The sequence below is a fragment of the Saimiri boliviensis genome, chromosome 13, assembly GCF_048565385.1.
Source record: "Saimiri boliviensis isolate mSaiBol1 chromosome 13, mSaiBol1.pri, whole genome shotgun sequence".
Taxonomy (NCBI): Eukaryota; Metazoa; Chordata; class Mammalia; order Primates; family Cebidae; genus Saimiri; species Saimiri boliviensis.
Window position 1 is genome coordinate 46378034 of NC_133461.1, and position 26038 is coordinate 46404071.

Below are 26038 nucleotides of genomic sequence, written 5' to 3' on the forward strand. Positions count from 1 at the left end.
AATTCCCTTTGAGTTAGAAATAATAAAGTGAAATGTTCAAAAAATGCCCTTCCTAGAAAACCTACTCAAATTTTCCTTCAATTTGGGATTTAGGTTAATTCTCTCCATTACAAATACTTTTATTCTCTAACTAGGATTCCTGTTGTCACCCTTTCCCTCACCGCCTCCTGTGTACTAGCAGTGGAGAGACTCCTGATGTTTCACTAGAGAACTGCAAACTGAGAAATGTTTTAGGAATGTTTAGTAAACAGTATCCTGATAGGATAGGTCCTAGCATGGTGCTGTCTTTATGTAATTTTAAATCTTCTAGTAGCCACATTTTAAAAAGAAATGTGATAACAATTTTAAACAAGTATATTTTATTTAATCCATGATATCCAAACATTATTTTAACATGCAATGATCACAAAAAAATTAAAGTCATATTTTGCATTTTTTTTTAATACTAAGTTTTTCAAATCTGGTGCATATATTACAAACTCAATATGCATGTGGCACATTACAATTTGGGCCAGTCACGTTTTAAGCGTGCAATAGTCACATATGGCTAATGGCCCATATTGGACAGCACATCCCTAAAAGAGAGTAATTGCAAGAGTTATCCTATGGACAAGGAATACAGAACAAAATAAGAAAACTGGAAAAGAAAAAGAGAGGAGAAACTGGAAAAGAAAGGGTGTTTAAAGATGAGCAACATAAAATATTAATTTACCTCTCTGTCCAAGGTAACACTGGTCGTATAAATCTCTCCTGTATCTTTATTTAGGTGGAACACTGGAGGATAAGCAGGCTCCACAGATACAATTCTATAGGAAATTTTAGAATTCAGGGTATTGGGCTCATCTGCATCTGTTGCGTTGATTTTCATCACAAGTGTATCTGGCATTAGAAATAAAGATGTCCAAGATGAAACTCAACTTTAAGCACACTTACCTGTTGTTATTTTATTTATAATTTTACCTTGTTCCAAAAAAGATTTCGGGTGCTTATTAAAAATCACATACAGATGACCACAATATAACATTCAACTGATGAGGACATAAGCATGAATGGAATATAACAGCAGGAAAAACAGGATGAAGGCAAGGTTGAGAGTGGAGTCCTGAAAAATTCCTATGTAAGATGACAGATTTGTTTATAATAGTAGTAGTAGCCAATACAAAGAAAGTAACATGAGCAGGTACATGCTCCTGATATTTATTAAGACACAAACAAATCAGAAGCATAACTATTCTTTTTTTTTTTTCTTTTTTTGAGGCGGAGTCTTGCTCTGTTACCCAGGCTGGACTGCAATGGTGCGATCTCAGCTTACGGCAACCTCTGCCTCCCGGGTTCTAGAGATTCTCCTGCCTCAGCCTCCTGAGTAGCTGGGATTACAGGCACCTGCCACCCCATCCGGCTAATTTCTGTATTTTTAGTAGAGATGGGGTTTCACCATATTGGTCAGGATGGTCTTGAACTCCTGACCTCCCAAAGTGCTGGGATTACAGATATGAGCCACTGCACCCGGCCAACTAGTTTTGATATCAGAATCAAAAAGAAATCTCTCATTCGAGTCCTCATGAAGAGCACTGTGTGAACAATGTTGTCAATAAACCTTAGAGTAAAAATAACATAAGTTACAGGTCAGCAAACTATAGCCAAAACTGTAGGGCCAAAGCTCACCAGCCACCTGTCTTTGTAAATAAACTTTTATTGGAACACAGCTAGGCTCTTTTGTTTACATATTGTCTATGGGGCTTTCCTGCAGAGAGCAGAGTTGAGTAGTTGCTACAGAGACCTTATCTGTCATATTAATATACCATATCTGTACTGAGGATAAAAACGATGGCATGTAAAGTCCACTAAACTTATAAGGAAAGCAGTTCTGAACCTAGAGTGAAAGGTTTCTTACAATTTGTTCTGTAGGTAATACTCAACTTTCACTAAGATATGAAATTTAGTGTTTATTTACAGTGGGAATAAAGTAATCTTAGGTATTTATTCATTTAAAAAAAAAAAAAAACCCACTTACTTGCCACACTTAACTCTTCAACAGACCCAAAGAAGACATCCTGTGTGAACACTGGTTCGTTGTCATTGACATCAAGAACCTTAATGCGTAGCTCTAAGGGTTTCTCTATATTGACTCCTCTTTCATTTAAAGCGTAACCTGTTAGCTGAAATTATGACACAAATAATAAATAAGATTAGATTCAAGCTAAGAAAATGGAATTACCATACTATGAAAAAAATAAAGCATATGCTACTTATTACAAAAGAAAAGCTACAAACTAATAAATGTAAAATTATTCTTCTTACCAGAAAAAATGGTGTTTCTTCTCGATCAAGAATGCTGGTAACATTCAGCTCTCCAGTGTCTTTATTAAAGACAAATATACCAAAAGGTGGCTCTGTAATCCCTTTTCCGGTGTATTTGTAGGTAATTTTTAGTCCTCCTTCTTCTGCAAGATCAGAGTGTATCTAACAGAAAAATAACAGGAATGTTTCAGGTTGAACTCTCCGTAATTTACTAGATTTGATCTTAGCCAAAAGCCTGATAAGTGATTCTCTGTAATTTACAGGTAAATATTTTTATGGACAATTTCCTTCTGAAGTTCTTTGGTAATACAGGCCAGAGATGCCATGACTTGGGCTAGGGGAATGGCAGTGGAGTTGAAGAGAAGATTTAAAATACATTTCTGGAATCGCACTGATAGAATGTGCTACATTTTTGGCTTGAAAAATTGTAGAATTATAGCATCACTTACCAAAATGGGTAGAATTTATAAAGGAAAGCTTTAGGGGTAAAAAAAAAATGAAGGGTTCATGTTTGTACATGTCATTGAAATACAGAGTAGCAACATTTTCACATAATTTATCAATAAATTCGACCCTTTGAGAGTGAAAACATAGATATCATAAGCCAGGACAACAGGCATAAAGCATGACTGTCTCAGGCAAACGAAGATGGTCACCCTACCTCGTAGAGACACCAGTTCATCTTGAAAATGACATTTTATGACGTCTTTTGAACACTGAACACTCCATGTTACCAGTGCCAGATCCCTTTACTCTTGGTTAAATCAAAACTCAAAGTTATCTATATTTTTGTCAATGCAAGATTTTGCATCTTCCAGAATGGGAAAGAGAATCTTAAAGTTGATGCTTTATGCTGAAAAGTAAGCTCTGCTAATTTTCAGATGTATCCTGAATATTTAAAAATTCAGAAAGCACATTATGTAATTTTCCTTAAAGCAGACATAAAAGTCCTCTCGTACCACATTTTTGTCATATGTATGTATTTCATGCTCCTCTTTAGGAGGTACCTTGGCAATTGGATTCTTTTTGGACAGGTCCTCTCCCTCCCGAAGAGCCACGGGGGCGGTGATCCAGGCACGCTTTTGTCGCACTAAATGAGGATGTTTAGGAAGCAGATTATTTCCATTTCTTGTGTTTAAGACCTACAACAATAGAATATTGCCAACAATGTATTATGTGTCATAAACTTAGAACAGTAGTATGGTGTCTTATAACATGTTAAACTTTTAAATAGTACAAATTTTAAGGTATGCTTTATATTTCCTATGAGGGTTCATTTTCTAAAATGAAATATATATGTATTCCAGCAAACTGCATAGGCTCCCAAGAGATTGTCTCCAAGTGGGTAAAGCAGTAGGGTTTTTTTAATTTTTATTTTTTATTTTGAGACAGGGTCTCGCTTTGTTACCTAGGCTAGAGCGCAGTGGCACGATCTTGGCTCATGATAGCCTTGACTTCCACAGCTTAAGCCATCCTCCTGCCTAAGCCTCTCAAGAAGCTGGTATCACAGGTGTGCACCACCACACCTGGCTAATTTTTGTATTTTTAGTAGAGACAGGGTTTCAGCATGTTGCCTAGGCTGGTCTCGAACTTAGACTCAAGCCTCAACCAATCTACCTGCCTCAGTCTCCCAAAGTGTTGGGATTACAAGTCTGAGTCACTGTTCCTAGCCAGTAGAATTTTGTTTTTAACTGTAAGAAATGATTTCCCAGAGTGAGAGTTTGAAAAGTTTAAAGAATCATTTGGTAGCTTTACCAATTGGCAAAGTAAAAAAAAAACCGATCATGTCAAAAACGTTTTTTCTTATTAACTGAAAATAAAGTCTCATTTTTCTGTGGTGGTTTGTGATTTAAAAATAAATTACTAAATTTTTTAAAGACTAAATCTTAGTAATCTATTGATATAAATTTGACTAAAACTAGGGAAACTGCCATTTAATAAATTTGTTGTTTTCAGGATTGAGTGAAGAATTAAATTTCCCATTTCATTTTCAGAACCTTAGGTAGAAAAAACTGTTTTGTAAATTTTCAGTTGGGTTTTATAGGTAAATACATATTTTATTCAGGAAAAATTTCAATATAGCTGACCTGAAATCCTAAGATCAGAAATAATCCTTATATTAGGTTTGTTTTGTCATTTTACTCATTTTGTTGATCTATGTAATAGGTATTTTACTTCAAAATATTTACACTGGTTATCACTAGGTCATTGATTTTTTTTTCCTTGAACAAAATTTTCTATGACAAAAAATTGAAGTGGCTTTTTCACTTATACTTCAAAAGGTATTCATTGTTAACAGCTTGATAAATATCTTTTATGATTTTTCATAACTATAGTTACACATATATACATAGATATATAAAGGTCTTTTTGCTATAAAATGGACTTATACTATATATCTTATTTTGCCCACTGATTTTCATTCAGCACCTCGTCATGAACATTCTTCCATGTACCATAAATGGTTTTAACATTCACCTATTGGTGGATATTTACATTGTTAAAAGCTGCTGCACTGATCACCCCTGGGTAAGCTCCTCTGCAATTGTTTGAATGAAAATGGCTGGGTCCAATACAATGTGTGTTTTTAATCTAGTAAAGCCCAGCCAACCTGTTTGCCACGGAATTAAGTCTCCCGAGTCAAAAGGCAGAAAACAATCCCCTTGTTTCCTCACCTGTAAGTGAAGTCCACTTCCAATGTTAAAGCAGATCTGTAAAATAAAATTATTTAATTGATATTTAGCCAATTTACTGCTCAATTCAGTGTGAAAACATTGTTCATGAATAACCTACCACATTGAATATTATAGACATAAAAAAAAACCCCACTACTACTATCCTTTGTCAAGAGGAAACAAATTTAATTTTTCCCTTTGCCTTCCCTAATGACCAGTGCCAGAAGATAAATCTATATTCTCCTTGATCCATACGGACTCCTCCAGAAAACAGTATCTTAAAAAACAAACAAAATAATCTGCTTTATGAAATCTCAGTCATTCTCTCATCTCTTCTCCTCATCCTATTTTTTAGTTGTTGAGATGGAGTCTTGCTCTGTTGCCCAAGCTGGAGTGCAGTGGCACGATCTTGGCTCACTGCAACCTCTGCCTCCTGGGTTCAAGCATTTCTCCTGCCTCAGCTTCGTAAGCAGCTGGATTACAGGTGGCCACCACCACGCCCCACTCATTTTTGTATTTTTAGTAGAGATGGGGTTTCACCATGTTGGCCAGGCTGGTCTTGAACTCTTGACCTTGTGATCCACCTGCCTCAGCCTCCCAAAGTGCTGCGATTACAGGCCTGAGCCACTATGCCCGGCCCATCCTATGGTTTTTATCTTGTGTTCTCCAGTACCTGCTTACCTTTCCTCAAGGCTACCATTATGTAATGTACCCCACACCCAGCTAACTCTCTGTGGGTGTGTGAGCGTACACACACACACACACACACACACACACACACACGGACAGCCCATCTTCTGACTTCTTGGTTCCTCAGTATCCTCAGTCCCATCAACTCTTTTCTTTGGTTGTTCACTGGCACTGCCATACTTGGGACTTCCTCATGACATAGTACTGTTCTAAATGCAGTTATGCTTACTCTTAAATTTGCCCAATAAACTCCCATCTAGCTTTTTCAATATTTTGCACTTAAAAATTATTTTAAAAATTGATGCATTAAAGAAGTGCATAATTTTGGAATACATGTGATAATACACTCATGTAATTTGTAAAGATCAAATTAGTGTACTTGGGATGTCAATCAGCTTAAATACTTGTCTTTTCATCACGCTAGAAACATTCAAATAACTCTTTTCTAACTGCTTGGAAATGTATAATAGGTTATTGTAAACTATAGTCACCCTGCTGATGTATCAAACACTAGGTCTTATTTGTTCTATCAAACCATATATTTGTACCCATTAATCAATTTCTTTTCTTCCCCCACCTCCCCACTACCTTTTCCAGTTTCTGGCTTCTATCATTCTATTCTCTATGCCCATAAGATCAAAATTTTTGGCTCCCAGATATGACTGAGAACATGTTGTATGTGCCTTTCTGTGCCTGGCTTACTTCAGTTAACATAATGACCTCCAGTTCCAGTCACGTTGTGCTTACAGTCCATTAATCTCCCTGCTGGCTTTACTCTGCTTGGCTCAGTCTGAACCAGCACTTTCTAATATGGTAGCTACCCGTGGCTATTTGAATTTTAACTGAAATTATTTGAAATGAATAATTCAGTTGCTCAACAGCCACATGTGCTAAGGGCTACCATTTGGACAGGGCAGACAGAAAACATTTCCATCCCTGCACACAATTCTATTGGAGAGTGTAGCAGACTGCTGCCTGCCACTCCAAAGATGTCAGTGATCACCAGGGAGCCTTCATTTTCATGATTTTTATGACTCTGCTATTTCTTCCTCATTTTTCCTCTCAACTCGAGAAACCAGCATTCTCTTTAATTCTGACCATGTACTGGGAACATTGCTAGAGGAGGCCACAGTGGCTGAATGGATCCCTTACACATTCATGCTCTCAAATAGCTGCTTCTTCCTTGGGGTGGTGGTTCCTATCTAGTGTGGCCATGTGTTTGGATTTGCGAGTCCAGGTTGACAACTGTTGTGAGGCATTCCATCTGTTAGCCACCCTTTCATCCCCAAAAGTGTGCTCACACCATAAATTATATCACCGCCTTGTCATTGCCTTACCCTTATTGCATTTCTACAACAGGCATTCCAAATTTCAGGAGAGGACTAGTCACACTTCTGTACGTACTCAGTCTTATGAGATGACCCCACATATTTGACTGAGGCTATTTTCAGTCATCCTCTCGTTCCCTTCTTTCCCCAGGGAAGAGGTGTCCTGACTCCTTTCCAAGGCGAATCACCATTTGTGTCCTTTATTTGCAATTCTATTGTTCTCTCACATTTATCTTCAAAGAACCTGATCCTTCCACTAACCTTTTATCTTCCTTCTCTATTGGCTAATCAACACATTAATTTTCTTGATTGGCAAACCAAATACATTTAGGTTTTCCTTATCCTGAAAAAACCAGACCCCTCTCTTGTTTCTGTTAATGATCTATTGCTCTATATCCCTCTCTTACTTATAATTCCAAACTGAAACGATTGTCTATATGCACTGCCCCCACGACCCCACCTTCCACTGATGCATTAATTCACTGGACTCTGTCTTTGGTGTAGATTGTCTCAGCTGTTTGCCTTTTCCCATCTGCATGGTCACATAGATCCATAAGCCCTAGTTGGTACATCATGAAAAACAGAGAGTTCCCTAAAATTTCAGTCTCTTTCACATCCTTTGTGTCTATTTGAAAGCTTCCTGTAGGGTACATTCCACATGTGAATCCTTCAGCCTCTTTCTTTCTTTTCCATTGTCATTTCGGGTTCTTCACTCTCCATTCCAAAGAGTAACTCAAGGAGAGCAGATGTTCAGCTTGTAGTGTACGCTTCTCTGAGGCAGAAGAACAATTACGGCCAATTCTCTATTTTATGATCAATTCTCTATTTTAATGATCTCTTCTTTATTCTGTTTACTATTAACTTGCCCAGCTAGCAATGACCAGAGATGTCTCTACCAAAGTGGTGCTCCCCAAATTTGCATATTTTCAAAGGTGGCATGGTATGAAACGAAAGGGAAAACAATGGTGAGATAGATCACTTTTCTCTGCATGTTGCCTGGGTGGGAATTTTTTAAGGGAAAAATCAGTGCCTGGATCGGAGAGGTTTCAGTGCCCACATGATCAGGGAACAGTCTTAAAATTTAATGTAAGAATCTTGCCCATCCTTTTAACCATCAGACTCTTCTCTTTGATACAGGCCATATTAAGGAGTTGGCTGGACTGAATATTTGCTGCTTTTATTCTTCCCTACAATCTTACTGGCCTTAGCAAGAGGGTATAATATTACATGTTACTTTAAGTCAATATTATTATTCTGACCAAATGTCATGTGTTTTATTAGGATATGAGAAAATGGAAGTAATTTATAGTCCTCTAATCAGAAGTAAAATCATCATATGAGCATCTTCATTGATTTTTATTGGAATTCACTTTCTAGATGTGATCTGCTCAGAAATGCAGAAAATCACATGGTAACAAACAGTGCTTCTTAAACTTTAATGTGTGTTTTGTTCACTGGGGACCTTGTTAAAATGAAGATTCCAATTCATTAGGTCTATAGGTGAGCCTTACACTTTGCATTTCTAACAAGGTCTCAGATGATAGCAGTGTAGTTTCTTGCACCAAATTTTGAGTAGCAAGATTGTAGAATGTAACATGAAATACTATATGTTTGTTTAGGTACCAACAAGTCAACAAAATCTGCCTTATTCATTATTGTTTCAGTAGTCAGCACGAGAATTTCTGTCACTCTTGACTGCTAATATCTTGAAGGCAGAAACTCAAAATATATTTCATTAATGTATGCATTTTTAATATTAAAATAATTTTAAATTACAAACATGTATAAAAGCAGAGTAAATAATACAATGAACACCATAGAGCTAACATCCAGTCTCAACAATTACCTAGCACACATTTTTTAAAAAACATGTTTTTAACCTAGGAATAATTTTAGATTTACACAAATGTTGTAAAGATAGTACTAGGAGTTTCTGTCTCCACTTTCCCCATATGTTAACGTCTTAAGTTTCTACTGTACATTTGTCAAAATTTAGAGATTAACATTGGTGCATTTAGTTAATGCACTGTTAACTAAATTCCACACTTTCTTGTGATTTTACCATTTTCCCCACGAATGTTCTTTTTCTGTCCCAGGACCCAGCCTAGATTCCACATTTGGTTATCCCATCTCCTTTGTATCCTCTGGTTTTTGACTGTTCCCCGGTCTTTGTTTCTCATGACCTTGATGGTTTTGAGGAATACTGGCTGAGTGTCCCGCGCAGTGTCCTCCAACTTGGGTTTAGGTTTATCTGTTGTTTTTCTCCTGATTAGATCAGTATTATGCGTTTTTGGAAAGAAAATCACAGAGCTGAAGCGCCCTTTTTAGTGATAAAAAAAAGTATGTGACCATACTGTCTGGTATGCAATATCCACATGACACCATGGACTAAGGCAGTGATTGCGGTTTCTCCACTGTAAAGTTACTATTTTTCCCTACTCCATTCTTTGGACGTGAGTCACTAAGTGTAGCCCATCTTCAGGTCAGAGGGAACTGGGGAGGAGATTCTGCCAGACAAGTTGCTTTAGTCTGAATTTCCTTATCTGTAACAGGAGAGTAATACATACTGTGACAGACAGTTTGAATTGTCTGGCTTCTTGCCATTTTCTGTCATCTTCAGTGTTCATAAGACTCTATTTTATACTCTCGGGTAGACCCTGCCCAGCTCATGGAGCTGAATGACTGGTATGACAAAGCATGGTACATATGCCTGTTTATGTTGATAGGGGCTGGCTTAGGCATACATGTGTAAGAGAATTTTGGCCAATGGGATATCAGGAGACCCTACAAAAGATTGTCCTCACCCATTAGAAGAGCAGCGCATACATAACGTCCCTTTCTAAAAGTGCCTCTGGGGATTGATGAGTGAGGATGTGCCATTTGGAATAGTTACAGCCATGTTGTGAGCGAGGGGAAAGCTAACAGAATGCTAGCGAAGCCAAACTGAAACCATCAAGTCTTGAAGTTACAGAATTGTTCAAATATGGAGCCGCACTCTCTAGACCTCTTCTCATGAGATATTAAATATTCTTTACTTTAACCTAGCTTTAGTTGGATTTTGTTACTTGCATCTGAAAGCCACCTCACTAGGATACATCCATTTTCCAGGGCTGATGTGCAAATTAAAGAAATACATAAAATGTAACTATTGCAGTGACCGGCATTCAATAAATAGAATTGATGGTGACATTTCCCCAGTTCTAAGTCTTGCGTGGTCCTCATCTTAACCTTTCTGCAAGTTTGAATTAATTCATACCCTCAATTTTCTGAGCTTGTAGGATATGATAAATAACAGTGTTCTTACCCTGTTGGATTCTTACATACTGGGGAGGCAAAGACAGATCAGCCTTTGATAAGAGCTATAAAAAAAAAAATTAAAGCAGGGTCAGGATAGTAGAGAGTGATTTAGAAGCATGGGAAAACTCTCAGAAGGGGCTGCATCTGCAGAGACCTGAATGGTATGAGGAAGCCAGTCAGGCAGAGCCCTGCAGAAAGAACACCCAAGCCATGCAGTGGTGAATCAGTGACGATGATGTCAGAGGGACAGGCCAGTACCCAGGCAGGGAGAGGACTTGAGTTTTATCCTGAGTGTGAGAGGAAGCCACTGGAAGCTTATATGTTTGGAAATGATACAAACCAGTTTATGTTTGAAAAAGCTTGTTGGTGCTACCATATGGAGAATGGGCCATAAAGGGGCAAGAACAAACGTATAGAGACCAGATGGTAGTCACTGCATCACTGCAGAAGTGCACACAGTAGATGACACTAGCTCGCACCCTGGGGGCTGTAGCAAAGATGAAAGAAAGTAGATACCTTTAGTGTCTATGTTGAAGGCAGAGGCAACAGAGACCTGTGAATGGAATGAATGAGGGCGAGAGTAGTCAAGATGACCCTTGGAATTTTGACCTGAACACCTGGGTGAGTGAAGGCACCATTTCCAGAGATGAGACAGAATGGGGAGATGGAGGGGATAAGTTGGAGGTGGGGCAGGAGAGGGGGTGGTGTTGAGGGAGGAGTGAAATGGGAGGTAAGAGCTGTTTTTATGTGTTCTGTGTGAATGGCTGGTTGGATATAAGAGTTAGTAGCTCAGAAAAGAAGTTACGCTTGGAGATAAAAATTTGGGAGGCATCAGTTGGTTTTAGTTAAGGAACTGGGATGCATTATTAGAGGTTTTGTACATCTTTAATGTAATGTTTCTTTTCTTCTCTCAAAAGGCTATTATTAGATTGATGTGCATCTAAGGAGCCAGTGTAACAGGCAAGGCTAATCTGTGCTGTGAATCGGGACAATGGCTATCTAGGGGGCTCGCAGGGACAGAAGGGAGCCCAAGGGGCCTTCTGGGATGCTGACAATCTGTTTCTTCATCTGGTTACTGGTGACATGGTGTTTTCGGTTTGTGAAGATTCAGTGAACTTGGGATATGTGCACTTTTCTGTATGTTACACTAAAACGTTAAAAAATGGATGTGCATCCTAAAGTCAAGGTTGTCTTGGAATTTAGGTAATAGGGTTCCACTATTTGCATTTTTATAGCACCTACTGCAGTAGCCTGTTTTTCGTAAGGTGCGATGGACTGAAATATTTGCTTCATCCGTTGCACAAAAAAAGAAAAAAAGAACTGCATCAACATTTGGTCAGTTGTGGAACTGTTTATTTGACTGAGCAAACAGTTAAGATCTCAGCCACTGCTTTCTAAATAATTTTGATCTGGTTCCTTCAGACCCTTTATCTCACAGAACGCATCCTTAATTTAGACCAGTGGTTCTCCCCCTAGGGGCAGTTTTGCCCTGCCCTGCTCCTCCCGCCGCTGGGTATATTTGGTGATGTCTGGAGACATTTCTGGTTGTCAAACCAGGATTGGGCTCGAGGTGGAGGAGATGAGTGCCAGTGGCATCTAGTGGGTAGAAACCAGAGATGCTGTCAAATATCCTACGATGCACAGGCTAGCCCTTACAACTAAGTGTACTCTGGCTCCAAATGGCAAAGTGCCCAGGTTAAGAAACCATGACCATGATTCTCTGACTGGAAGCTACTGTAATAACTAGAGTCAGGACAATCATATAAGTTGCAGAGGACTGTGGGGATTCTGTACATCTCCAGTTGGTAATATAAGGCAAAGTAACATGAATGGAATAAGCAGACGCTCTCTGCCTTACTCCTCCATTCCCACTCCCTGGCACTTTTTGAAAAACCTGGCCACTTTGTAAGTTCGAGTGACCACCCGTGGGGATGCTGTAAAGCGGTTTCGAGCATTAGATGGCTGACTGGACATGGTGGCTGACATGGCTTCTTACAAACACTAAATTTGTGACTTTTTTTTTTACCAGGAACTTGGTGACAGAAAAATGTCACCTGCAACATGCCTTTAAGACTGATGAGGAAAAGTAAGCTGCTAGTTCCTGTATCCAAAGCAGTGTTTTCAGATGAACAAAATATCCTACAAAAGCTTTTCTAATTCACTAAACTGTAAAAAAATTATTTTAACTGGATTTGCTGCTTTGAAAAACATTAAAAATTTTTTTCTACCATTGGATCCTGCACATCTTATGAAAACTGAATTTCCTGGTAACTGGCAAAATATTATTATTATTTTTTTTGTAGAGGTATGAGGGAATGCCAAACACGATCAATCAATGTACTCTTTGTTTTCAAGGTCAGCACTTTTAGAAAAGACTTCCTGTTCTGAAGTCACCTTGATGAGTCTAAACAAGAATCCAGGAGGACTCATGAGTCACTGGATAACCGCTCCTCCTAGCTGATAGGTTCTCTATCAGAAGTCTTACCTTTCAAGCAGAGGATTTTGAAGTATTCAGTGGTTTTATGGTGAGGTGATCCCTTAAGCTTTAACAGCTCAGACTAAGAGATATCTTATTAAAAATGGATGTAGATATCCAAAGGATTATAAATTGTTCTACTATAAGGACACATGCACACGAATGTTCATTGCAGCACTGTTTACAATAGCAAAGACCTGGAACCAACCCAAATGCCCATTGATGATAGACTGGACAGGGAAAATGTGGCACATATACACCATGGAATACTATGTAGACATCAAAAATGATGAGTTCATTTCCTTTGTAGGGACATGGATGAATCTGGAAACCATCATTCTCAGCAAACTGACACAAGAACAGAAAATCAAACACATGTTCTCACTCATAGGTGGGCATTGAACAATGAGAACACATGGACACAGGGAGGGGAGCATCATACACTGGGGTCTGTTGGGGGGAAATAGGGGAGGGACGGGGGGGTGGGGAGTTGAGGAAAGATAGCACAGGGAGAAATGCCAGATATAGGTGATGGGGTGGAAGGCAGCAAATCACACTGCCATGTGTATACCTATACAACAATCTTGCATGTTCTTCACATGTACCCCCAAACCTAAAATGCAATAAAAAAATTAAAAGATACACCTATTATTTGACTCAATCATTACCCTCCCACAAACTTATATCAGAGAATAAAATCAAATGTTCATACAAAAAAAATGGATGTAGAGAAATACAAAGTAGTTTAAAATATTATTTCAACTTTGAGTCATTATAATGGCTTCTTATGTCCATTCAGCGAGAAATTACTACAAGGTAAGCAGTGTGCTCAATGGACCATCTTTACAACTCAAACACAGAGGACATAGCACTTGCCAGTGGTTCTTTACACTCATGCCCATCTGAGGCCCATCATCTAACACCTGTGTTATTTTCTCTCCTTGTGTTACTCAACCTTCTAATCAGGCAGAAGGTTTTATTTATTTAATTGCACTTTAGGTTTTGCGGTACATGTGAAGAACATGCAAGACTGTTGCATAGGTACACACATGGCAGTGTGATTTGCTGCCTTCCTCCCCATCACCTAAATCTGGAATTTCTCCCCATGCTATCTCTCCCCAACTCCCCACCCCTTGCTGTCCCTCCCCTATTTCCCCCCCCAACCCCAGAATGTTTTGTAATTCTTTTGTTTCTCCCTTTTATTGTACAGGAGGTCAAATCAAAAACTGCCCTGAGGATCCTTGGTTTATCCCCAATCCATTTTTAAAGGCTTTTCAACTTTGGCTAAAATAATCTGAAGGAAATAAAATGAGATAAAAGAAAGCCAGTGGATACCACTTGTTTATTTTCTCTGGTCACACATCCTGATTTTTCTATTTGTTTTGGCAGAGCTGGAGGTCTGGTCTGTAGCAGTCTCTGCAGCCACAAAGAAAGCTCTGTAGTCTGTAGTCGTAGAAATGTACACATTCAGAAGAGTTCAAGTGACTCAGTGCAGTCAGGGCGATCCAATGATTTTGGTGATCTGCTCTGATAAGTCTGATTTATATTAGAATTTATGTTAGATTTATGTTAGAATTTATGTTAAAATTCACCTATTACACTTTTTTCTTCTTAATCTTATTTTGAGGATGGGAGGAAGAAAACGCAGTTTTTATAAAATTTATTTTAAGGCTAACTGGCACAACTTATTTAGAAAATTCCAACTTAAAAGTCCAAGTTATAGACGATCTAGACATTTATATACTCCTACAGCAGTCTTGCTCAACAACTGATTATATTTTTCACAATTGTTAATTTAAAAAAAACGAGCGATATTTTGAACTTTTAATTTTTGAACTCTGAATTTGAATTTTAGATAAAAATAAATATTTTAAGTCTGACAGTAATAAAGTATATGACTTATCAAAATCTTTCACCTGTTCTTCAGATGTTTGGGCTAATCTGAATGTAACAAATGTGATTTTAGGTGAGTCATACTCAAGTTAGCTACCAAGAGGAAGACAGTTTCTTTGTAGACTTTTTATTAACTCATAGAATTTTAAAATATGCATTTAGCAATGCTTTACTACACTTGACTTGTTCATACTGTGAATTCTTATTTCAAGTAAAGTTTTGTGTATTCAGGGACAGTTCCTATTTTTTCCCCTTGGTATAGGGCTTTTTACTATTTAATCTTTTTTTTTTACTCTAGTTATTTTTGTTTTCTAATTGGGATGTTAATAGTGGTTTTCAAGCTCGAGTAGCATCAGAATCACCTTGATAAAACACAGATTACTGAGCCCCACCTTAGAGTGTCTGACTCAGTAAGTCTGGATGGGGTCCAAGAATTTGTATTTCTAACAAGTTTCCTGGTGGTGCTGATACTGCTTGGTCCCAGAAGTAGGAGAGAAAACCACTCTGTAAAACCACATGGTAGCAAGAGAAAGGGAAGAAAATGAGAGCCTGGATAATTCATAAACTGGATAAGGAGCCCCTAGTTATGGAGAGATGTGTGAAAATATGTATTCTAAATCAGGCAGTTCAGGCTGAGCTTTGTGGCTCATGCCTATAATCCCAGCACTTTGGGAGGCCAAGATGGGTGGATCACTTGTGGTCAGGAGTTCCAGACCAACCTAGTTAACATGGTGAAACCTCATCTATAACTAAAAATACAAAAATTAGCCAGGTGTAGTGGTGCACATCTGTAATCCCACCTACTCGGGAGGCCGAGGCACAAGAATCACTTGAATCCGGGAGGCAGAGATTGCAGTGAGCCAAGATGGCGCCACTGCACTCGGGCCTGGACGACAGAGTGAGACTGTCTCAAGAATAAATAGATAAAATAATAAAATAAAATAAAGCTGGCAGTTCAGTAACTGAGTTCTCCTCACCACAAAAAGATTTCTCACTTTACAAGTATTCACCAGCTACAACTGGAATACTGCAGGTAGTGTCTTCCCTGGTTTATACCTCTTCTTCTAGTTTAACTTTTACTGGTCCTAAGCAGTGGTCACTTACAACACGTTTTACCATTTCATTGGTAGGTATTTACTGTAACGGTCACAAATGCTTTTGGAATTAGGCGAAATATAAATAAATCTGTATGACAGACCTCACATAATCTGATAGACAAAAATGGTAGGTTGTTTCCAGATTTTTGCTGCAATATATTCCTGAACACTACACTAAAAAATAAAATGAAGGAAATGATTTCTTTTCACTGAGAAGTTTAAGAAAACCAAGAGCTTCAGGCTGTCCTTTGGTACTATTAGATGGCACTGGCCTGTTAGTAAGGTAAACTGCAGGAACTACCAGAAACTGACCCACAGGCGACTCCAAGATCCAAAGTGGGAAACAGGCATTTCACTGGTCTCAAATAAGTGGATCAGCAAAATTGAAAAGTGTGAAAATCAACGGCTTTAGAAAGTGTATATATACTTTTGCAGGACTATATCTCTGAAATGAGGTAAATCTTAATTTACATTTCTTTTTTTCCTTTCTAGAATAATTCTAATTTGCAGTGAAATTAATTATCTAGTTTCAGAAGTTTGGACCTTATTGATGACTCACTATAGCAAACTGCTGTATAGGCATTTGGTGCCAGGTGAACCTGGGTTTGATTCAGTTTCACCCATTATTAACTTTCACTAAATCCAGTGACTGGCACACAGCGGATATTCAAAAAATGTCAGCTTCTTGCCCTTACATTCCTCTTTCTCCACTGTAAGCTCCAAGATTACAGGGGCAGTTCACATGCCCTTAGAAGACAGTTGGTCATACAGGAGAAGCCCAACTTGTGATTGCTAAATGCATAAAGTTAAATAAAAATTTACTACTTGGCCAGGTGGTGGCTCACACCTTTAATAACAGCATTTTGGGAGGCCAAGGCAGGCATATCACGAGGTCAAGAGATCGAGACCATCCTGGCCAACATGGTAAACCCTGTCTCTATTAAAAATATAAAAATTAGCTGGGCATGGTGGCATGTGCCTGTATTCCCAGCTACTCAGGAGGCTGAGGGAGAAGAATCACTTGAACTCAGGAGGCAGAGGTTGCAGTGAGCCAAGATTGTACCACTGCACTCCAGCCTGGAGACAGAATGAGACTCCATCTCAAAAAAAAAAAAAAAAACTTTACCACTTAACCTACCTAGGCATTAAATAATTACCTTATACACATGAAATTCATATCATTATTCCAGCTTTTCTAAATATAGAAAGATACTTTAGGTCACATTTTTAAAAGAATATGGCTGTGTCCAAGGCATTTAGCTAGTTTACAGATAAAAGACACAAAAATCCTGCTCTGAAGAAACTTACAGTTTAGTAGGTGGATCAATCTACTATAAGATAGGAAACCTTAATTGTGTTACTGATGGCTATAAAAATAGTTCTGGGGAACTCAGAAAAGGCAAGATTACTTCCTTCTGACGACAAGATTACTTCTGGGGAAACCAGGAGATGTTTAGCAGGGAGGTAGCAATGGGCTTTGCCTTGGAAATAGAAGATTATCTGCTTCTGTGCCCATAGGAGGAAGGGAAAACGCACAGACGAGAGACTGCATGTGCCAGAACATGGAGATGTGAGGACAAAACATGAGAAGTAGTGCAGCTTGGCACCTAGAACTATACGATGGTGGCAAGTAGAAAACAAGGACAAGGCGCTGAGCTGAGGCTCTTCACTGATCTTATAAGGAGTGGAGAGTCGTTGCCAGCTTATGATTAGGGAGACTATGTCGCTAGTGCTTCCAAAAGACTTTCCGGCAGCACTGAGCAAGATGAAAGGCAGGAGACAGTGCCGAGATTCAAGTACTGAGCCAGGGAGATGGAATGAGGAACAGCATCAGGGGAAGGGCAATGCGATAGACAGGTAGAGGTAGGAGTCTTTATGGGGACAAAAATCCTTAGCAATGCCCTATGGGGGGATAATAGGGAAGGAGTCAGAGGGTGCCAATGTTTTCAGGCTGAGCGACTAGAAAGACGCAATTCCCAGAGGACAGACTGTAGGCATGTCAAGCTTAGGTCCTGGGGAAAGTATCTGATTAGGGAGGAGACAGGCTGGACAATAGGAAGCAGGGCAGTGCGGCTCAATGATGGGCAGGGATCGCCTGACCACTGGAGACGTTCTCAACGTCCACACACACACTGTCCTAAAGGCAGCACCCTCTCAGCCACTGCTGTGTCTCCCACCCCTATTTGATGTCTTCTAGTGATATATGTACTGTGTACCCTCCTCCGCCCCATTGTGCTTGCCCAGAAATAAAAGGGATAAGAAGCATTGCAGGTTTCTGTAAGTGAAACGAACCCCAGAATACTGAGAAAGCAAAGGAAAGAGAGATCTGAAAGGAGAGATGATATGATTAATGGTGTTAAAAGAAGATGATGACTGAGCTGGGACCCTTGCCCCATTTCTCAATTAGCACTTTTAGGGTTTAAGGAGACCATGAAAATGAGGAAGTGGGTATCAAACACTTAGTTGAATGTTTTTGTTTGCATTGTAGAGGACTTGAAAGAGTGGTGGGATGGCGGTGTGTTAGAACAAGGGAAATCTGAACGGTCTCATCTCCCCTCATCTCCATCCAAAACATTCCCCAGTCAGCCAGTGGGCAACCGCTTGACTGATGAAAATTATTCAGTCAGGCGATTTTGAGGTGAGACCTGGAACAGTGCTTGGCCCAGTATTTGTCGAGTGGATGAATGTATCAAGGCGTAGTCAACCTAAGAGATATTTGCCCTTTAAAAAGAGGATCCAGACAAGTAAAATAAATCCCTACTTAGAACCTCTTACTATTTGCCTATCACTGTTTCTCAGTGTGGGTGCTATAAGCATTTTGGATAGGAAAATTCCTCACACGTGGCCAGTTCTTGAGGGTTATGCAGAATGCAGGAATCTTAGTATCCCTGGACTTTGGGAACTAAATACCAGGGGCATCCTCAGGTACTGTGACAACAAAAATGCGTTCCCATTCCTTTTGCTCCCAAACCAATCTCCCTATGGTGGCCAGGCTGCTTCTCCCTCCCAGGTACCCCGTGGCCTCTGGGCTTTTCTGCCTGGCTTTGATCTCAGCTTACCAAGTTCTCAAAACCTCTTGCCTCTCTTTTTAACTGGGTAAAACTGTACTCAATCACTCAAATCCTATTTCTTCTTTCTTGATGCTTTCCTGACCATCTCAACCAAAGCCCATGTTTTCATTTGCTTAGCTATGTGAATACCTCCCTAAAAACAGTTCCTTGGCAAGTAGCTTTCTTGGGCTTCTTGAAGGCTCATCTTCCTATATATTCTTCTGCCTCACGTTCTATGTTCAAGCAACAACGAACTTTTAAGATCCTCTGCAGAACCATGAACTGTTGTTTTCAGGCCTTTGTAGATGCTCTTCTCTCTACCTAGAATCTATTTCTCTTCATATCATCTCACTAATGTATAATTATTCTCAGATACCAGCTGGGATACCCAGTGCTGAGATAGTTGCTCCTTCTGGAAGCTCCACGGTACTATGCTTCTCCATTATTACTTTTCTTATCCAAACTACCCATTTGGAAGTTAGCCATTTACATGTTGCACTATCCATTAGACTGTAAGCACCATGAGGGCAGAACATGTCTGGCTTTTTCTTAGTTCCCCATTGTTTAGCACACTGCCTAGCATCAAACAGGGATTCACTAAATAGGGGTCATGTGTGTTTGGTTTCTTTTCTTATGGACATTTCTCATCTCACTACAGACCATGGTATGAATTCTGTTGTTCCAGCCTAATCACCGAGCTTTGCATATGAAGAAAACTTAATAAAAAACAAAACTGAGAAGATAGCTTTTCATCATATACAGACTATATGTTTATAAACTGTTATCAAAGCTATTGAAATCTGTGGCATAGTGAAAGACAGGGGAAAAAAGGCTGTGATTAAAAACTGCTCAACCAGCCTGACCCACATGGAGAAGCCTCGTCTCTACTAAAAATACAAAATTAGCCAGGTGTGATGGTGCATGCCTGTAATCCCAGCTACTCGGGAGGTTGAGGCAGGAGAATCACTTGAACCCAGGAGGCGGAGGTTGTAGTGAGCCAAGATTGAGCCATTGCACTCCAGCCTGGGCAACAGAGCAAAACTCCATGTCAAAAGCAAAACAAAACAAAAAACTGCTCAAATAGATCTAAAAGTCCTTTATGCTTTCAATTAACCTACCCACCTTCCTTCCTTCCCCTCTTCCTCTTCCCTCTTACTTTTTTTTTTTTTGACAGCTTCCCTCTGTCACCCAGGCTGGAGTATAGTGGTGTGATCTCAGCTCACTGCAACCTGCACCTCCCAGCTTCATGCGATTCTCATGCCTCAGCCTCCTGAGTACCTGGGACTACATGCACCACGGCTGACTAATTTTTGTATTTTTAGTAGAGACTTTTAGTAGAGACCAGCCTGGGCAATTTTACCATATTGGCCAGGCTGGTCTCAAATACCTGACCTCAGGTGATCTGCCCACCTTGGCCTCCCAAATTGCTGGGATTATAGGTGTGAGCCACCACACCCAGCCTAAAGTTTCTAATTTTTATTACAATTTGGCAGTTTCTAAAAATACCAATATTCAACATGTAATTTTTCCCATGTAAATTTTTCTATGTCATAAAGAAACTGTTTTGCAAAATTTAGATCAGTAATTCTCATGCTTACACGTCTGACAATTAGATCAATTGGGAAGTTTCTATAAATACAGATTTATATTGTAGTGAGCCCCACCCAAGGCTTACTATACCCACACACCACAGAATATTAGCCTTGGAAATTCTAATTTAGCTAGCTCATCAGGGATTTCTAATAATCAGAGAGAATTTAGACCAATGAATGCTCGTGTCTTTTTGTAACATACTTGCCTTAAGTTATAATTAAAGAAAATTTCTGTTAAGAGCTGCCATTTTCTCATTACCTACTAACTTTTAGAAGCAAAAACCAGTAAGAAATCCCTATGTTTCTAAAATCCTTGAATATAATTGATTATTCTTACGGCTTCAACATTCACCTTCTAATTTATACTTAAATGTATTCTTTCATATGTGTTATTCAGTTGTATATTAGAACATTAAGCATAACTCTGATATTGGTAATTTATAGATAGTTGAATCCACTTGTTATAGATCAAATTATGTCCTCAACAAGATAATATATTGAAGTGCTAACCACCAGTACCTCAGAATGTGACCTTATTTGGAAATAGGGTCTTTGCAGATTTAACCAAGTTGAGGTCATTATTTTGGGCCATAATCCATACAACCGATATTCTTATAAAATGGGGAAATTTGGCCAAGGGCACAGACATGCACAAAAGGTAGAGGATATGAAGAGACAAAAGAGAGAATGCCATGTGCAGAGGGAGGACTGGAGTAATGAATGCACCTGCAAGAGAAGGAATGACAAAGATTGCTGACAAACCACCAAGCACTCGCGAGAGGAAAGGAGGGAAACTGGTTTCCGAGAAAGCATGGCCCTGCTCACACCTTGATTTTGGATTTCTAGCCTCCAGAACTGTGAGGTCATACATTTTTGTTGTTTTAAGCAATCCAGTTTTTAGCACTTTGTTACAGCAACCCTAGCAAACTAATACCTACTAAATATATCTGCCCACAGTATGATTTGCTGTCACTGAATCCTTAAAATGTAGTTTGATTTTAAAGCACTAGCCTCATTAGTCGAACCCAAAATTGAAGCAACCATCAGGAAATCTCTCAACCATGAGTCCTCCTTGGCAACGTGGTGAGGACTATGAACTCCTCAGATTAATGATTTCAAATTTATAAAATACAATACAGGGGATTATCAATGAACCCAATTATATTGAAATAGTTACTAGCATTTTTAAAATATCAATTTGTGATGCAGCAATATCATGTATTTTGTTATTAACATATCAAGCAAAAGATCTAGTAGAAAGTCTGTTAGTGATGTTCAGAATAAATGGTATTTTGAGATCACTATAGCATGATGTAAAGGGATTTGCGAATTCTATTGTGATAGTCACAGGTACTGCTCACACTACTGTGGCAGTGTCTTCCCTACACTCATAATTTAAAGAAATACTAAATTTCAGTCAGAAGTCAGTTAAAATATGTATGTAATTAATTCCTTGCCATCTCTAAGAACCCTCTGAATTCTATCTGTGAACCATTTGGGAGTTGATGGATTGCAGATGAAGAATGCTTGAAGAGGAAACATTCTCTGAATTTGTTCAGAAAATTATTTCTTTTCTCCATTTTGATAGAGTTGCCCTAAACATGTGATAACTGTGTGGGTGACCCAGGTACCTTCTGGTGTGTCTCCCAGTACTGTTGAGGAAAGTGAAAGGCCATGTGTCATAGACGCCATTGCAGGCTTCGTTCTGAATGTGGTTTGGCTTCAATCGGTATTTACATGAAATTTGAAAGAAGGAAGTGAAGCAGAAGCTCTGTGCCTGCTGTGTTTGCTGGAGAGCAGATGTGGATGTATGGAAGGCAGCTGGTAGCAAAAGGGGCACCCTGATCACAGCAGTTTCTAGAATGTGGGAGTGGCAGTGCAGTTCCTGGTCACAGGTGAGGCAGCAGCTCCCTAAGTGGTGTGGTTCTGCTGTGTGGCTTTGAAGTCATTATTGAGACCTCAAATGGGAGTCTTCTTAATCCTTCTTATGCTTAGGTAGTCAGTTTAGTGCCCTGAAGTAAACCTATTCTTGCTTTAAACAGCTAAAGTAGTCTGCTATCTGCAACTGAACTCTGATCCAACAGACTACAATTTATATTCCAGTAAAGAACCTGTTTCCTTGGCAATTACTTCTGACAGATGAGTTGCTTTCCATTTTTTTTTTTTTTTTTTTTTTTTTTTTTTAACCAAAAGACTACAACTGCAAACACACTGGGGGCAAAACGCTTAATTGCCCACTATTCTCTGAACAAAAAATAGACGTACTCAAATTTATACTGCAGAAAGTTTTATAGAAAATACATAGAACAGTCCAAGAATTTTGCTCCTGTTCCATTGGCTATAGTCGCTTTCTAAAGGAGCTGTTTATTACTGCCCAATAAGGTAAAAGTATCAAATTGCTAAAGTGAAGGATAAACCTAACGTGTTTACCTGCTACTCTGTGAGTGTACAAATTGGCCTGATTGCTATATTCTTTGAAGAGTAAAGGTCATTGCTTTTCATACATGGAAGGAATATGTAACTCTCAAAGTGAGCTAGGTGCTATATTAGCTTGGAATTCTCCTTAGCCAAGAAATCACTAAGGTGAGGGGATTAGTTGCTTTGCCATTCTTGAGGCTAAAAAAGAAGCCCCAAATCATGTCTTAGAAAAGTTTTATTAACCAAATGAACTTGCACTGAAAGTTACTTCAAACATACGGGCAAAATGAAATGGATAAGTAGAGCACAAACATGAACTGTGTGGTAGGCCTGGAGGTCCTAATTATCATGCTTTTCCACCTAAGAGTTCATGGAAAGCTCTACACTGGATTTAGTCAGTCTTTTTCTGTTTTGAGACACACACACACACACACACACACACACACACACACGATTTTCTTCCATATCCCACCACAATTCTGGGACAGAAGGGCTCATCTTTTGGATGTCAGAACTTTGAAGACAGTGAATGTATCTGCATTTTCAATTTCATTTTCATCATTACATAGGAAAACTGAGTATGATTTTGCATTTAATCTCTGTGAATATATATTTGTGAACTCTCTGGAAGGTGAACCCACACCTATATTTGCAGCATAACTGTCACTTTATTAAAACCCATTTAACAAACCCCTATAACTGAGATACATATGTGCAACCCCTTAACAAACAGACAACCAACAATTTAAAATCCAGTTTGAGCATAAGAACGCTAGATCGAAGGAATGAACGTCGTCTCCAGGGGGGTCGGGGAGGGGGCTCTACACTTCCGTTTTCTATAACCTTTTATAAAAAAAGGTTTATAAAAAAACACTTCGGTTTTCTATAACCTTTGAAATGAATAAGCCTTCAAACTATGACATATGTTTATTATCTTTAATACTGGAAAACTTTCGAAACATCGATTTTATAAACTTTAGGTTAAAACTATCCTTATGTGGGTGATCCACTTAAAAGTTAAGCTTTGTAAATCACACCTTTTTTAAAAAAAGAAACTATTTTTAGCCTACTTTTTGCACTCTAAGAATACAGGTATGTTCCTGGTTTCCCCAGTTCCACTGGCGTGTGTCGGCGGCTAGAGGAACTGGGGAATCCTAGGGAAACTTAAGGAAAGTGGAAGAGGCGCCAGGTGGCTCCCTACTGCCCCCACGTTTCCCGTCCCAGAGACGCCAAACAAAGCCCCGGACCCCCAGCAACGGTGTTCCCCGTCCCAGGGCTCACTACACCCACACACCACAGCAAAGGGCGCTGGGGCCTGGGTGTCGCGGGAAGAAAAACACAGCTTCGACAGGTCCCAACCCACCCTCCTGGCCGCAGCCGAGAGGTTTTTCCGAAGCCCCAGGTCGGGTCTCGCCCCAGCCTGCCCGGCCCTTTCCCACCTCGGGGCAGCAGGAGGGAGCGCCGGGCGGGCGGGCAGGTCCGGGCGCGAGCTCTAGACCTCGCCCGCCGACGCCCTCCCCGGCGGTGGCTCCCTCGCCCCGCTCGCCGCACTTACCAGGAGAAGCAGCAGGACACACCGGCCTCCCGGGCTCCGCGCCATCGCGCCCTCGCCTCCGCCTCCCGCCGCCGCCGGCCCCGAGCGCGCACTCGGCTCCGCCCGGCCTCGGCCCAGCCCGCCCCGGCCGCCCGGCTTCCCCCTCTTTCCCTCCCCGCCCCGAGGGCCGTTTCCCCGCGGCGGCCGCGCGGCCCGGCCCTGCCCAACCCAAAGGCGCGGCTCCAGGTGTGGCCGCCGCGAGAAAATGGAGCCGGGGGCGGCCCGCGCGGCTCTTACGAGGTGGGGAGCTCTGCAGAGGAGGGAGGCGCGGGGTGGACTCCCGCCCCCTCGCACTCGCACCTGGGACCGTGACGTCCTCGGGTTGGGGACTGTGGGTGGCAGGCCCCGCCCCCCGTTCTCTCCTTCCCGGTCCCCTCCTCCCTGGAGAACGACCTGGAGGAGGGAGCCCCCCGGCGGGGCTCGGCCTGGGCCGCGCGGGCCGCAGAGCCCCGGCCCAAGGACAAACGCTCCACGGAGCAGAGTCCTTGCGGGGTCCCGCGATCGAGCCCGGTGGCTGCGGGGGGCCAGGTCGCCCCGCGCCGCCCAAAGGTCCCGCGCTTTGTGATTGTGCTTTGGGCCCGGAGCGCAGGTGGCGCTGGTGACTCGGGGACCCGCGTCCTCAGGGGAGCCGCGATCGCTGTGCGTTGGGCCGGCTCTCCGGGAGCCGAAGCTGTGGAGCAGGATTTCAGGTGGCTGTCTCCGCAAAGGCTGCTCTTCCCTACGGCCCTTCACTGCTTCCAACAGGGTTGCGGCTTATCTGGCTCAGGGAGAAACAATCACCAGAGGTCAAAAAGGACAATTCTTGGGCCAGGAGAAAACTCTGGAGTGTTACGGAAGATATATATATATATATATATACTCTTTGATATGATTTACAAATTCTATTAACACCACTAGCGATCAGAGGCTCCGCTCTAAGAGTAACTAGCTGGGTGGCCTGGACTAGCTTCTCTGGGCCTCCTCAGTTTCCAGATCTGTCAAATGGGATTAATAGCGATCAGCACATAGGGATGTTTTGAGTACGAAATGGGAAAATCTTATGTTTTTAACAATTATCATTTATTGAACCTTTAAGCTCTAGAAAATCTGCAGTTTCTAGAGCTTAAAGGTTCATTATATGATAATTGTTAAAATTAGAACAATGTGATTGTGAGATAAGATGTTAAACTGAAATCTTCTTGAAAAGCAGAAGTGAAGTACAGACATCCAAACACTAGAATCAGCATTGGATTATGAAACTTCCAAGAAATGTAACTACTAGAGGTAGTGGAGGAGCCTACTTTATGCAGGAAACCCGCCAGGGGAGAAGAAAAGACACACACACAATTCCTTTACAGAGTAAACAACCTTTATCCCAATTAAATGGCAATGCAGATATAATAAGCAAATGATATAATAAGCGAATTACTATAATAAGCACATTGCAATGGGAAGGGGAGAAGAGAAAAGATACCTTTATATTTACACTCATCAGACGACAGAGGATTCTCATGAAGCTTCTGTCTGGGACCCTAGCTGTTTTTGTAACAAGTTGTTTGGTAGGAAGCCCCATTGTGAAGGTCCTTTGCGACTGGACTCAAGGAACACAAAAAGGTCAGCTCGTTTTTGCGATTGTCTGGTTTTTTTT

General features: G+C 40.5%; 1 protein-coding gene across 1 annotated transcript in view; it reads right to left on the reverse strand.

Moving 5' to 3' along the window:
* DSG2 (desmoglein 2) overlaps positions 1 to 24809 on the reverse strand; it is a 49230-nt gene extending 24421 nt beyond the window's left edge. Inside the window, exons 1-6 of the mRNA XM_039463746.2 lie at positions 24373 to 24809; positions 4977 to 5012; positions 3309 to 3443; positions 2302 to 2463; positions 2015 to 2159; positions 713 to 879 (exon numbers count right to left, since the gene is read on the reverse strand). Coding sequence (XP_039319680.2) covers positions 713 to 879; positions 2015 to 2159; positions 2302 to 2463; positions 3309 to 3443; positions 4977 to 5012; positions 24373 to 24417 — 690 coding nt within the window. The 5' untranslated portion in view covers positions 24418 to 24809. The remainder of the gene's footprint in view (positions 1 to 712; positions 880 to 2014; positions 2160 to 2301; positions 2464 to 3308; positions 3444 to 4976; positions 5013 to 24372) is intronic.
* Positions 24810 to 26038: the final 1229 nt, after the last annotated feature.